Genomic DNA, 16,287 nt, shown 5'->3' with positions numbered 1-16,287 from the left:
GGAACAGAAGGCTGACCATTCCATTCCATTATATATGGTAGAGTAGAATCGTTCATGTGTTGGTTTATTTACAGATATGCCATACCTCTCCCATATAGTTTTCTGCAATGCATGTCCAGGCACTGGCATGAATAGGGGATCACCATTTACATCCCAGATAGTCCCTCCCCATTGTGCCTCGCCGTGTGTTACCCAAGTCTAAGCATTCATTTTCCATGTACCGTATTTAACATTATGATTTGTATCATTGTTGTTAGGGACCGACCATTTGATAAATAAAGTACATCTGCAAAACGAGATATTGTTTTAATTAACATATTAAAACTATGATCCTAATAATAAAAAATTGAAACCAAAATTGCATCAAGGTATATTTTGTGTCTGATGATTTCTTTTGTTTTCGACAGTCAGAAGCACAATTGTTGTTTTCAAGCATTTTGTGGGAAAATTTATGTTTTTCGATAATATCCCAGACGCTGCTACCCATCCCAAACCCAACATCCCCACCTCCAACCCCACCCTTAACCCTAAGAATATCAAATGGTTGCTCCCTTTGAACACTTGTTATCTTCAAACTGTCTTTAATCACTGACTAAATTCCATTTATGCCATGCATGATTTAACTAAATCACCATGGTCATGTATTTTGGGCGTTTATGCTTTGCTGTTTGCTAAATAATACTTAGCATGTCTATGGACCAGTCCTTTCATTTTTCACGTCTAGACTTTGTTGAACATGGTGATTTGAAACAGTTTGACTATGATATTTCAGTTATGCACAATATTTTACAGTATTTTGTTCCATTGTTAGATGTGTTGTGTTTTGTAATGAAAGAAAAATATTCCTTTGTTGTTGAATAAATATTAGATGATACCCTATGTGTTTGTTTATTTCCAGCCATGATTGTCCATTGAATTTGGATTATGAATGAAACTGATTGTTTTAGTATTTATCTGTTTCAGCTAGAAGTAGTTTAGTTAATTGTGTTTTTAGATATATATTTATTTCTATTTTAGTATATTGTTGAAAGTTTTCTTTGTTTACCACCAGTAGTTACATCTGTTACCTGTCAGCTTGAGACAGGTACTCTAGTGCATGTAGTGCAGACATCACTTTCATAACGCAAGTTCATGTCCTAGAACATACAAGTTGTGGCATTGTGTAGAAGGAGCATATGGATTCACCGAGCTAAGGCCAGAAAACAAGAACTTGATTCTCATGACTATCTAGAAATAAACTTTTCATATTATCTCTGTTCCTGCCTATCACTCCAAACATTCATAAGTTTTCACTTTTTTAACATATCCTAAGAAACCGCGAGCCTTACCATGCTGAAACTTTATGTGGCTCATCCAAGCAATGATGTGACTAAAACTTGTTTTAATCTGATTATATGTCTATTGAGTAAAACAATAGTTTTCATGTATCGGTTCAGAGACCTAAGATGATCGTTAAATCTTAATTTCAAATATGTGTTCTACAATGTTGCAAATATTCCAGAACACTCAGGGGAGCTACAGAGCGGCCTGGTTCTACTTTTAGTGTTGGTGTGTTTCATTGGGTTACATCAAATATTAAAAGATGTGAGTTTTAAAAATGTTAGGAGAACCAAGCAATTTCCTTTATGTGGTCTAATGCAGGAAGACCAACCTGTGAATTGATGTGGATTATAAAGTCATCACCATCGCAACATAAGCCTTTAACCTTCGACAAGAGGTTTGATAATCCGTAAAAAATGTTTTGAAAACTGCAGACACTAAAGCTGCTGGTGGGTTTACAAAATACTGAAACTTTGTGACCATTGTAATTATTTTATTGGGATCCTATGAAACTGTTACTTCCACAAAATAATTGGAACAACTTTTGAAGTCGCTTCTTCTTTCAGAAAATGCATGCAGCAAAACATGAGACTGTATTCCATAATTTGTTTCTGCTCAATGCTTCATATATAACCTGCACTGCAAAAACAAGTATGAAAAATGGAAATCTGCCATCCAATTTATGTAACATGAGTGTTCACATTAGCAACAAAATGTTCATCACAGGAAAATGTGTCTTGCCATTAGAAATTGAGTCTCAATCACCAGAAGTAGGACGGGGGCAGAAAGTGTATTTCTATCAAGTTTATCACCCAGCACTTGTTGAACTATTTCATTCCCCAGGGAGAAGCAGGTGTCTCCTGTATAATTACACAACATGTGGAGACAAAATAAATATGTTCATAGACGAATAAGTAAGACAAGGTTATCATTGAAAATATAAATAAATCTGATAAATCATGTGATGTACTTGTATGAAATTTCCATTTTGATTAACACTTACATGAAATTGTTTATGACTGGTTTATATATCTGCATGGGCGGGCTGACGTCAGCTTGAGGTCATGGTTTGACATTTGTGAAGTCTGTGAGTCAGCTGGAGCAGCCGTGACTGAGTGGAATAATTACAACCACACAAATTAGGAAAATGAGGATTTAATCATACATTAACAATGTAGGGATAATTAGTCTCAGAAAATATGACCTATTTATGGTGTAGGTTATGCATGTTTATTACTTTGCATGGATGGTGTGAATGTTCTAGTTAATCCCTGCTCGCTGCCTAGCGAACTGTTCAAATGGTGATGTTGGATAAAGTCATACTTGTTCCGCAAACTGATGGTTGATGCCTAGATCTATGAACCATTTTATAGTTAGATATTTGTCTTAGGTCTGTGTTTAACTTTCATTTTTTCAATAAAAAAGAACTTAAACCTTGTGGAGATTAAGGGTAAACCTCATTATTTATGTAGATAGATTTATCTTCTCACAGAACCTATATCTTGATCTCTTCTAGCATCTATACAAGGATGAGTTTTTGTATACTTTGTGTAAATATGTTGTCTGTTCTCCCATTTTCCCAATGCTGTATGCAATGGAAGGTATTTGTCTGTCAACGTGCAGTGATGACATTCTGTGTTTACTGGCAATTTGCATCACACAGTGATGTAGAGTGTTTGACTTGCTCAGTTATATAATACTGAAACTTTTACCTCTCTATATTTCTCTGTCAACACAGCGCAGTATTACAGCTTCATAACACAACTCTGTCCATTTCATTGTCTGTAAAACAGGATATCATCAAGGAATAACTTAAATTTATACCTAGAATACATACATGTTAATCTGGATCATTGACAGTTATATTAATACTTTTAATGTGACCAGCACATTTTGTATGATTGAAAAAGTCAGTTTGCAAATCACAATTAACAAGAGAACATTTAAGTAAATCATACAAAGACTAAAAGTAGTAGTAGTTGTAGATGCAGTCGGACAATGTCTGATTCACTTTGTGTTGTGGGTGTTTGGTGTGCGTCTAAGTGTGCTCTCTTTCCTCAGACAATGAAATGGACTGAGCTCAGATTGCAGCCAGATGTGCAGGTAGGTCACCACCTTCATCACAGTCTCCTACACATCCCTGCTTCCAAACATTGTCACAAACTTAAACCGCTTATGTACAAAGCAGTGTCAGTATGATAAATAGAGATTATAAGCCAAGTGTGTTTCCGTATCATATATATTAGGGCTGGGTCGGGTAACTCGGGTACCCGGGTCGGGTGGGTACTGAGTAGGACCCGGGTACCCACAGGACTACCCAGACCTGTGGTTAGTCATGTGATAGATAGTTTAATTATGAACCCATTCCTTCTGACTTTTCATATGGTTGAATAAAGATATAACTTAAGTCAACTTTAATGTATGCATGACCAGAATGTTTAATACATGTATCTAAATACGTTTTGCAAGTGCTGTTGTAAAAAAAAATCCCAATCGGACATTTTGTACCAGTTTCTCTTGAGACCTACAGTGGGTACAGGGGTGGGTACCCGGGTAGTAAATTTGGACTCGTCCCAGCCCTAATATATATCATATATTTGGAATAAAACTTGTATTATATGAGCCTTTTGCAATAATCTCTTTACGGTTTAATGTCATTTGTTAAGATGTTATTTCGCTCACTGAAGTTACTTTAGAACTGAATATGAATAAAATGCTAGAGAGAGACCCAATTATCATATATGGCCAAATTATTTGAATCTCTGCGTGTGTATAAAAACATCCACACATCAAAATACATTTGCCTATCCCATTTTGAGAGTTAGGCAACAGTTTATTGAGCAAGTAGACATTTAATTTATGTATGCAGCATACAGAAGTAGTCCCTCATTTGCATATTTATTGGATCATGTGATACCAAGTTTATTAGAATCGTTTATGGAATCAATAACAATATCTGTTACATGAAAACAATATTTGACCCTCTGGCTGTAATCTTAATTGGTTTGAGTGAAATTAATTACCAATGCAATAGTTTCTATGATACTTCCACTTTAATACGAGAACCTAGATTATTCTATGATATTATTATTATTATGGTATTAAAAGTTGTATTTTCAGAGTAGAGCGGTGTTGGGTTTTTCTTCCATCTTTGACCTTGTTTATTGTGTCACCTAATTTGGTAACTTCAGTTTTTCTAACAGATATAGTCTTTTCATCTTCCATTATTTAAAACAAACTTTTTTTATTGAAACCTAGCACACACGAGACCTTGCTACCTTGTATACAAATGTTTGTACACAACACTAATTTCCAACAAGGTGTGTTTATATTACAGAATATGTATTACCGTATTCGACGTAATAAGCGCCCACGGCGGTATTTGCTAATATATTGGCTGGTGAACAATGCCAATTAGGACCTCTTCCGATTGATCACTGTTCACAAGACTTATTTATTCGCGTACAATACGCACTCATGTGTTATATGCACCCTTAATTATGGGCAGTTAAATTCTAGAAAAATATATCTGTCGTACATAAATATTTCAGGCTGTCAGCATAAACCATGAAATTTATCTTTCAACTCTGTTTTTTTCACCAAAATAATATTCCAATAAGAGCCCCCTATTTCTAATTTTGAGAGCGCCCTGGGCGCTTATTACGTCGAATACGGTATATTAAATATGAAATAAAAGTAAAATTTATATACTGTTTAATAAAAACAAACATCACGATAGTAATAGTGTCTCTAATATAAACATGAAGTGATGTTTCAAGAAAAAGAATGTTATGATAGATTATATCACACAAGAAAATGTTTCCAAGTTTCCAGTACTTGTATATTGCTGCTATATTGAAAGAGACAACAGTAGTTACCCCCCTTTGCCCTGTGCACTTACTTTCCTTGAGATAATGACATATATTGCAATGAGAAGGCAACACATAAGGCAATTCTGTCATGAAAGAATTAAAATGTATTAAGATTAGGTTACCATTCTTTTTGGGCACATTTGTCATTGAATCTCTGTGTACTCAATAACCTGAATGTGGAAGAACAATTTGTGTATGCTAACATATGAAATGTGTCCCATCCTGATAAATACATGGAGCGATCATGACACAGCTGAGCAAATGCCAGTGTCCAAACTAGGAACTCCTGTCTTGTGTATAATATCCATCTTCTCGAGGCAAGAGAGTTAACTGACAAAAATCCAGTTTCCACCCTTGCCGAACTGGGCTGGTATTATGGAGTTACATTTTGGCAGGATTAGGGAGTCTATGCATTGTCCAAACAGATCTTGATAATGGGTCAGATCATCTTGACTGGCTGCTGCCATTTTGTTTGAAGCAAATGCAAGTGATATGAGAGGTGGAATCTAATTGGTCAATAGGAAGGACATAGAAGGGACAGAACTCATAATAGCCACTGGTGTCGTTACGATAGAGCCCAGAAATTCAAGCCTAGTTCCACAAGGATGGAAACTGGACTTTATAGTCAGTTAACGCCCTTGCCTTGGGAAGATGATAATATCGAGTGAATCTGAAAAAAATATGAATTTCCCAGACCACAATGTGAGGCTGCCTTAGGAAAACATAAGTGAGCTGTATTATAATGACTGATAAACAGTTAAATGTGCAATGGTTGAACAATACTTCAAACAGCTATGTTCATGATGTTATGCAATATGATATATCCAAGATCTTAACTTCCTGTGGATATTTACTTTTATTTTTATTAACAAGAACACAAAATAAGTAAAAGGAATTTTGATGACAAGCCTTGATAATGCTTGGTATCCCTTAGTATCCAAGTTGTTTCTGAATTACCTGACTCAAGTATTTACAGTCAACAGACAGTCGACAGTGGAAACTACTGGATTAGTATATAAAGTCACACCATTAACCATTGGTCAGAGCAATGACATTTTGAGTTGGCTATGACAAATTGAAGAAGGCATTAACAGAAAATCTTCCCAAGTTCCCTGACAAGAAGGGAAGTCATGTTCATGACACATGATACTTGAGGTCTGAGGGTCTGGTCTCAGTGGTGACCTTTAAGTGTTAGCAATTGTATGTATCCAACACGGCTCGGCCTTGTGTAATCTGTCATGTTATCACCAGCAGTTAGACTGTTACTTGTATGTAAATGTCAATGCCAAATTATTGTTTCCAGTTGATTATAAGGTCAATCATGAATTCATTCCTGTACTGTCTTGTTGCTCCTCGAAGGATCATTTTACATATTGTTCATCTTCTCCCAGTTAATCTTTTTAGTTTCTTGAAAAACAGATTTATGGGACCCAGAGGTTTGAAGACAATGATAAATGGAGTAAATGACATTGGCAATGAACATTTCACAGATGTATAAATGTTTGTTTTTTGGGCAGGAAATAATACAAACAAACAAAAACAATTAACCTTCAGACACTAATCTCCCCTTCTTTCTTGTCAATCCTTATCATGTTTACAGGAAACATAAATTATCATCTCACTGAAATACATGGCTAAAACTTATATATACTTGGTGGAACAATGAGAGCTAAATTATTTCCATGTATTTTCCCCATTGTTTCAAATTTGTTGCAAGCAGATATGTGATACTAGGAAAAAAGTTTGATTCTCTTTCAAATTTATCAAAATTGCCTACATCTAAAATCATATGGAAAGATGTTTTGTCCATCATAACTTGTTTTTATGGTAATGAAATGAACGTAGCTTGATAATTTATGTATGTAATGTATGTGTGGAAGAGATACCAGTTGGCTGACAACTATGAGTATCAGTAACAGCTTATTGGAGTGCTAATACAAACATGCACATATCCATCTAGTCACAGCTCACTTGCAGCAGCTTTGAAACACTTTTAAGCTGGTAGCGGCCATCCTACATCGTCTTCAGGGAAATCAGGGACTGTGCAGAATTCTTCTAAGTGCTTTTAGTTGTGCTGTTGTTGCAAAATTGTCTTCAGTATCTCAGTTCTGTGAATGTGTACATGGAATGTAACCTGGATCCGATCCGTGGTGGTTCCTCGGTGGTTCCTCCTGGCACCAGTGACGGGACATTCCTGCTGCAGTTGAAGATATTGTCGTCTTCATGGAACACTGATTTATTGTTTTGAGATATTAATAAGTATGTTCAACATGAAAGCATCAACCTGTATCCAGAATATTCATAATGAAATAAGATTAACCAATACCATGAAAAGAATTGCCTACGCAGTTGTCGTATGTTGATTCAAGGAAGTATGTTCATGACCTTTGTTAAGATAACATGAGACTTTTCAATTTTCATTTCAGACTCAATTACAGATTGTGAATCCCACAACGAGAGTGTCAAATGATTTGACATAAGATGCATGATTTAATTTATTAATATTTACCTGTTTTCAGATTATATGGGCATGCAATTTATGTCGGAAGAAACAAGAACTGCTTGCAAAGACAGGTGCTTGGTATCATGGTGGCATGGCAAGACCAGTGTCTTTAGACATGCCTGAACAAAATCCTGCATGTGAAAAATTATTAACAAAATCACTAGACACTACTAGCCCGCCGAATGAAAAGAAACAAAAGATGCTCCAACAAGATGGTAGTCAAGGATCTGAGAAGGAAAATATAGAAAAATCGAATTTTAGTCGAACAGGTAGTTTACAAGGGAGAGAACTCAAGAGACAGTATTCAATGTCAGATGCACTAACAGAGAAGAAATCAGCAGATCTGACGAATAGCCCGGCTGGACCCGGGTCTTCTAGTGATAATAGAATAATCTCAGAACAGGAAAAGTTACGAGAACATGGACAGATAGAAAGAGGTAGGGGAAAAGAACGCAGCCCTGCGAGACACAGATTTCACAGTGAGTCCAGGTTGTCAGAGACTGATAGAAAATTTAGGGATGGCTATGCAGATAATCATCACGTGGAGCGTGATCGTCATGGTGATAGGGGACAGAGGTCTAGGGAAGTGTCTTCTGATAGGGCATTAACTGGGCAACGTGGGAAGGAACATCGAGAACCAACAGAAAGAAGAGGAGAGAGACATAGGTATGTCTTATGCTGATTAATTATCCGTAGATCTGACTTGACACAAATGTTAGTGCAAGCAAGTAATTTAACATGAAAAATAACTGCCTTCGTTATTGAAATTATTGAACGATTGGTTTCACTGACACCAAACGTCAATTATGGCATCTATAGAAATTTATTTTGTGTCAGCTGAGAAAAAATAACTCGGAGTATTGCTATCACTCTTTTGGTCGAAGGTACAGAAGATTTGAGGAAATCTTCCAAGATAAGTGTTCAGAAGTTATGGTAAAGGGATAATTTAACAATGTCTAGGGGATGATTCCTCTCTTGCAGGGATGGAAGAGAACTGGTGTCTCAAACTTCACATGATAGACGACATGGTGAGCGCCAGGATGATCGAGACTTGGACAGACGGAAAGATGGTGGCAAGGACAGACGGAAAGATGGACAAACAGAACGTTATCGACAATCACCTGTGAATGGACGTCGAGAATATCCCGAAAAGGATTACCGCGGTACACATGGTGATTCGCAGGATATACGTGAGGGTCGAGGTGTGGATGCTCGTGATGGACGCATTACTGAAAATGAGGATGTGCGTGTTGAAAGACGTGGAAGCAGTAGACATCATCGGGAGCGTAGCTTGAAGGACCAACGAAGGTCACCCAGTCGAGAACGAGGGGACCGTTATAATAAAGAATTAGAGATTGAAAATTTTAAAGATTCTCAAGTGCCAAGGCATAGAATATTAATTGATCATGCAAGTGATACACAATTAACAGCCTCAGAGGAAGGTCGAGATGGGGACCGATTCTGTGATAAGAAACAACATCTAGATCCTAGCTCTGCTGCTTCAAGGACATCACGGAATAATCGTAAAAAGTTAGAAAGTATGTTACGCAATGATTCTCTGAGTTCAGATCCATCTGACTGTGTTCGCCCACCACCACCAAAACCTCACAAACACAAGCGAGGTAAGAAGCAGCGACAACACTCCCTGAGTAGCTCTGACGATGAGATACGGTCAACCCCAGAGTGTTCCAGCTGCGAAGAGCAAGAGATTGAAAGTGAAAGTGTCAGCGAAAAAGGTAAAAACTTTAAAAACATGCCAAAATTTCTTTTTTATCGATATATTGAATAAAGAATTAAGATTGCTTTTTTTAATATTTAACTAAATCACTTACATTGAAACCCAGGGACAGTGTTATTGAACAATCATATCTCTACTTACACTTTTAGAGACACATCATATCTCATGACATTTTTTGTTTTAACAATCAACATTTTTGGATTTGTCAAGCTCTTGTTACCTCAATAACACTACAGTTTTGACAAAGCCAGTATATTGTTGATAAAATTGTACAGAAACACAAACATCAACACGTTCATTTGGGTTTCTTTGTAAATGTTGAATATGTTGCATATGACATTTAAACTATCTGCGTTGTTTTATAACCAACTTCCAATCCTGATAAGATCATATGATATAAACTTCACCTGACAAATGTCATGTCAATCATTTTTGAACATAATTGTTAAATCATTTGAAATATGTTTCCATTACAGATATGTAAAACTTCACTTGTCATCTAATGATTACAAATCAAAATGAGTAGGATCCTCTGTAACGAATAGGTTTGAAATACATGTCATTGGAAATGTCATAGTTCTTTCAATGAACTAATGCAGGACGATTTCAACAAATTGTTACAGATAATGAGATGTACTAATGCAGGACGATGTCAACAAATTGTTACAGATAATGAGATGTACTAATGCAGGACGATGTCAACAAATTGTTACAGATAATGAGATGAACTAATGCAGGACGATGTCAACAAATTGTTACAGATAATGAGATGAACTAATGCAGGACGATGTCAACAAATTGTTACAGATAATGAGATGAACTAATGCAGGACGATGTCAACAAATTGTTACAGATAATGAGATGTACTAATGCAGGACGATGTCAACAAATTGTTACAGATAATGAGATGTACTAATGCAGGACGATGTCAACAAATTGTTACAGATAATGAGATAAACTAATGCAGGACGATGTCAACCGGTTGTGTTCAACTCTCAGCTAGTGATGCGTGACGTTGATAATTAAATAGATTGTACAATACATTGTATTTCCAGCAACTAGTTTCATTCTTTTATCAATCATAATGACACTGGAACATCAAACCATATCAGTTTCATTAAATCATTAAATGATCAGGCCATGAAAAAGTAGCTAGTCTAATTGAGTTTATGCTTCCTCAAATAAAATGATATTTCCATGTTTTTATGGAACACGTCAATGCTTTACCGCTTTCATAGTGGAATTAAACTATCTATTGTCATTAAAACACATTTCCATATATGTGATGTAACCATCAGATGTGTTAATTGATGTTCAAGATCTACAGCAGATCTGTAATTCTTTAAATGGAGAACAGTTTTCAGTTAAAACTCATATCTTTGATATCTGTGAGGATTTGTATTGTCAATTAAACCAAATAAATATGAGAAGTTTTGTTAGGCTTCGACAAGGCAAAGAATTGTATTCTTGGTTCTCAGGCACTTGTCGGGGCGGTCGGGTAGCCTAGTGGTTAAAGCGTTCGCTCGTCACGCCGAAGACCCGGGTTCGATTCCCGACATGGGTACAATGTGTGAAGCCCATTTCTGGTGTCCCCCGCCGTGATATTGCTGGAATATTGCTAAAAGCGGCGTAAAACCATACTCACTCACTCGTGCACTTGTCTCATTGGGAACAAAGCTTCAATTAAGCTTCGTTTCAGCTTTGTGTAAAAGAATCATATTTAATATCTATAAATACTGTACGGAGACTTCTTACCGGCATCAACATGTTGAGAGTCTATGCCTGAGAACCAATTGTTACAATTTGTTCAGCCTATGAAGGGTTCATGTAGTATATTTCATCAAAACCAAATGCAATTAATGGATCCGAAATATGGCAATACAAACCAGAAGTTATTCATTGTTACTGCAGATGGTACATGGAAATAAGATACTGTTTAAATATTAAACACTGCTTATAATAATTATTAATATTACACAGCACCAAGGTATAAATTCCATGAAAACAATTGCTGTAAAATGCAATATTATGGACATAGTGTAAAGCTTAACTATCACTGTTGCTTGGGTCTATACTGTTTTATATCATATGCAGTCAAATGACATTTATTTCCTGCCAGTATGTGTGTTAATGTAATAGCAATTATGTATATGATAATTGCTGGCTTTTTATTTAATTGTATAATTGGAGACCATTCATTCTTAGTCATATTCAATTATGTACGAAATACCATAAAGTCAGAAGAAATTTGTCAAATGAAAACAAATCAGACCAACACAAAATCAACAAATTTGCTGTCAGCATTAACAGTGTGAATATATACCACTTAGAACAAAATTGAAACTGCAGTAATAACTTACAATTATATAGATTTGCTGAAACTATTTCTATAATTGTTATGATAATGGAGAACATTTATTACCACTTGTGATACATCGGCTTGAATATAGGACAGATGCAGTGTTTGTGTTGTTCTCATATGAAAGAATATCGCTTCATCTGTCAAATTTTGTTATGCAGTCACTAAGTTTGTAATCTTATTTACACACAGATGGAAATGTGGAATGTATACAGAATAAGAATGTCTTCAACATTTGGCTTTATGGTAGAACATTTTGTGAATTTGATTTCATTTTATTTCCATTTTGCTATAAAACAAAACCTCAATTCAAAAATTGACATTTGTGGTCTTGAAGCAGTTCATAAACATATTGAAGGTAATGACTAAGAAGTGAATGGTTTCTATCGCTATATGGTTCAGCCAAGCAAAATGCTTTGACATTTAAATTTAAAGCAGCTGGCATATATAATATCTACATTTGATTAAATAGTTCTACTAAACTTCTGACAGAAATGGATCTGTCAGGATAGATCAATGTTTCATTGCATTAGGCCTACAGAATTCAGTGCACATAAGACATGTGAAAAGCTTCAAAGCATTTTGCCATGAAACTCGAACAGCCAAGGTTGAAACTGGAGTCCTTATTCAAAACTGATTTCCGTATGTTAGATATATAGAAAGAAGAATTATATCTATAATTTTTATTATTTTTCCGTCTATGTGAAAGCATGGTTTCATGATATGTACGTAATTAGGAACCTTATTAAGTATGTACATGATGTAGAATTCTATGCATAATTAGTTCAGTAAACAGAAACGGATATGATGTACACAACACATGGTATTCTTTGGAATCATGTGTTTCCTTTGGTAAAGTCCTATTGATAACATTTTCATTTTGTTGTGATATCACCGAAACGAGGTAGAATTCTCTTTATTAAACCTGATAAAGATCTTAAAATTTAACAAAATATGCCTTTTTTGTCACGTTAAGTTATTTTATTGGCAACAATTCACTTCATCTATCAGAAAAGTGTACATCCTTAAAGCTATCAAAAAGTACATGCCATTGCAAATTCTTTTCCTCACTCGTATATTCTAGATTGGCTGATACATATATCAGGGATTCATGAGAATTCATTAGGGGATCCTTGTTTTCAAAGAATTACGAATTCAATTTTTGTAGTGATTGCTACACTGAACAAAGTAGCGAATATGCTGAAACGTTTAATGATGTTACCTTGGACCAAAGAGAAAAGTGTTCATTGTAAGTCATTCCTACCAGTTTCAATCCTTGAATACATTTTAACTGGCTTTTGTTTTCCTTTCATCTTGCAATGGTGGCTGGTGTAGGTTCCCGACTGCGATCACATAAATGTAAGATTCTAACTGTTGGCTTCCTGCTGAACAATACAATCACCACCCTGAACACAAGATCAACTGGATTGTTTGCAAAACAGGCTTATTCTTGTGATGGTATCACAATATTTCAGAACCTGAAGACATCATTGTTATAAATGGCAACATGGCAAAAGAAATTGCATACCTTGGAGCCATAACACAATGAACTCAAAAGTTCATGATCATGCTAATAATTATTACTGATATTTGTTTCAACAACTTTTAGTGAATCTTTTTTACATAGTTTGTTGGAACTTATAAAAGCTGTACCAACTACTGTTTGAAAAGTTATATGTTTGATAAATTTATTTTGAGAAATAATTACATAAATTAAGAATAACAGGACTGAGCTATTCAATCTATTGGAAGCAGATATTGTATCATTTTTATGCTTTTCCCCATTTCCGTTGTTTCTATTTGTGATTAGAGCTTACGTTTCAGATCTTTCATTGTTCAAGTATGAGGATAGTTTAAATAATTAAATAGTTTTATAAATACTATTTCTTTAATTGTTTTATTCAAGTTTCATGCACATATGGCATAACAAGTGTATGGTAGTTAGTTATTTTCTATGAATCAATCATATTTTCCTTTACATATTTCTGCCAATTTTGCATTCATCTTCAACAATTTGTTTAAGGTGTAGGATATATTTTCTTACTTTATATTTTTTCCTCACCTTTTTTGGATACATGAATACAATTTTTTTCAGTTAATATGAACATATATTCCTAATATTGTGATAGATATCTGAGGATGCCTAAATGAAAATGCATTATGTTCAAGGCTCTTTTCATTTCCGAATTGATTATTACATTTTAGTTAAAATGATTAAGAACTATGGCAAGTGTAATATGATATAATGAACCTAATTTCACAGGCAAACAATATTTAATTCTTTTCTTCATTTCTTACTAATACACATTTTTACACATCAATTTATAAGCTTATTCATAGTTGAATAGTTCATTCCTAGCCATGAATGCCACAGTAATGTCCCGGTCTTTAACATCAATGAGATGTATATTTCCATCATGAAATTGTAAGCCCTAGTTTTTCAGATGTGTCCATTTTGACTTGTGTAGCTGGGTGTAGAGCACATTGGCTACCAGATGAGTTGAAATTGTCTGGGCATCCTATCGGTATGCCCAGCCATGAATACCAAGGGCAATATGACGCTTGTGTCAAACTGTCGCCACTGGGTGCGTTTAAGCATTAAGAGCATGTATAGTAATGACCACAAAACAGACAATACTTACATTTAATCAGATTACATATGCTATCATGCAGTGTACAAATATTTTGTTTATTGCTTCCTGCATGGAAACCGCTCATTTGCCAGGTACGCTCAGGATGCAGATCATTGATCGCGCAATGACAGTTTGATACACAGTGTTATAACTCTTCTGTGAGTGCGGGTCCACTCCGTGAGATATGTGAGATTTGTAAGACTTTAGACTTCACTCTTTTCTGATGATAAATTGCTTAAAGAGTTTCTTCTTTTCAGAGATTGTCACATACAAATCTCACATATGCGTTAACTACAGATTTACCAACAATTTCAGCAATCTGGTAGCTTTACTATTTATCATGATATTGAGAGCTGTATGTCTCATTTTAGTGGTGACATATTTAGTTGTATGATTTCTAGTCTTGTCTTGCTGATATAGATGAATACAGTACTCCTTATCTGGGAAAGACCATCAGAGAAGATGTTCATTCGTAGTCTTGAAGGATTCGGTTCAGTCTGAGACTTAATTCTAAGATATATCTTTTCCATAAAGAGTACTGTATTCTTGTTGTTTATTAGTGTGAAGAGTTTCAAATATGCAAAGCAAAGCTTGATTCACTTAGAATTTCTGCATTTAGTGTAAATGTAAAACTGTTAATACTTAGTTGGATCAAACGTACCTCATAGTTTATGATAATTTTTATCATCATTTTTTTCGCATCAGTAAGAGATGAAATGATAATATCCCTAATGATATGAAATTACCCAATTGTTCTGCTTCCAAATAAACATTTGATGTTATAATATCATATATAAAGTATAAAACCGTTTATTAATTTAGATAGATTAGTCCAGAACAGAAAGCAAGTAAAAGGCTCCAGATCCAATAAGTAGATCTGCCTAATTGAAATACATCACGATAGCCATTGTCATCTTTCCACATCAATTGTTTGACAGTATGTTAGGCTGTGATACACCCACAAATGTAAATGCTCTGTTAGAAAAAACAGCACCTTTATTTTGTCCATCATTTCAGTATTTTGTACACAGATAATTACCTAGGTGTGGCAGATAGAAGCAATGCACAAAGTAGTGGCACACAATAATAGACATACACATCATGCCACACTCTCGTTTCATCATCAATGTTTTGCATAGGAGACTGGATGCATTTATGAGGACCTCTGGTAGAAGTAAATATGTGTTCTTGTCTTTCAAAAATCATCTGTAATATATTTTGTGGAATGTCTGAGAAGAAGAAAAATAATGAAAATACAAGACTTGTAGATATGTGTTCAATAGAAGTACTAATTCATTTTACATCATAAAGTAAAAAAAAAACAGTTGGGGTCATGAATATTTTTTGGGATATATTATGAAACTGCTCAGTCTTCACTACAAATATGGGCGGTCGGGTAGCCTAGTGGTTAAAGCGTTTACTCGTCACGTCGAAGACCCGGGTTCGATTCCCGACATGGGTACAATGTGTGATATTGCTGGAATATTGCTAAAAGCTGCGTAAAACCATACTCACTCACTCACTCACTCACTCACTACAAATATATATCCCTAAAAATATTCATGACCCCGAACTTTTTTTGTTGAGTATATGTGCATAATCTACATTATTTTTCTTCAAGTAAACGCAAATTATCAATGGTAATTTCTGTAAGATAGATTCTTTTATTCAATAATAGTAAATTGGATTGTACAAGATACAATATACCCATTTAAACTTTTGCATCTGCAAAATAATTGCAAGAAACTGCAGATCTCAGTTGCTATTTTACAAATAAAATCAAAAGCTTTTCTTTTGATAGAAGGTTATTTTGGAGCAATATTTCAGTTAGGTTATTTGATTTTACGAAAATGCTAAACACA

At 35.0% G+C, this 16,287-nt stretch overlaps 1 protein-coding gene across 10 annotated transcripts in view; it reads left to right on the top strand.

Annotated features, from left to right (window-relative positions):
• The window catches only part of LOC124148564 (regulating synaptic membrane exocytosis protein 2-like), an 84,373-nt gene that overhangs the window by 28,755 nt on the left and 39,331 nt on the right, over positions 1–16,287 (top strand). For 5 of the 10 annotated variants that reach the window (XM_046519738.2, XM_046519722.2, XM_046519713.2 and 2 more), the window contains 4 exons: positions 3,382–3,423; positions 7,712–8,361; positions 8,677–9,431; positions 13,128–13,151. In XM_046519738.2, the coding sequence (XP_046375694.1) occupies positions 3,382–3,423; positions 7,712–8,361; positions 8,677–9,431; positions 13,128–13,151 (1,471 nt within the window). The remainder of the gene's footprint in view (positions 1–3,381; positions 3,424–7,711; positions 8,362–8,676; positions 9,432–13,127; positions 13,152–16,287) is intronic. The other 5 variants (XM_046519747.2, XM_046519730.2, XM_046519784.2 and 2 more) reach the window with 3 other exon arrangements.

Source organism: Haliotis rufescens, unplaced genomic scaffold (genome assembly GCF_023055435.1).
Source record: "Haliotis rufescens isolate VD_foot unplaced genomic scaffold, xgHalRufe1.0.p SCAF_1, whole genome shotgun sequence".
NCBI classification, from domain to species: domain Eukaryota; kingdom Metazoa; phylum Mollusca; class Gastropoda; order Lepetellida; family Haliotidae; genus Haliotis; species Haliotis rufescens.
The sequence above is the reverse complement of the archived record's forward strand: the minus strand, read 5'-3'. Positions and strand labels throughout refer to the sequence as shown.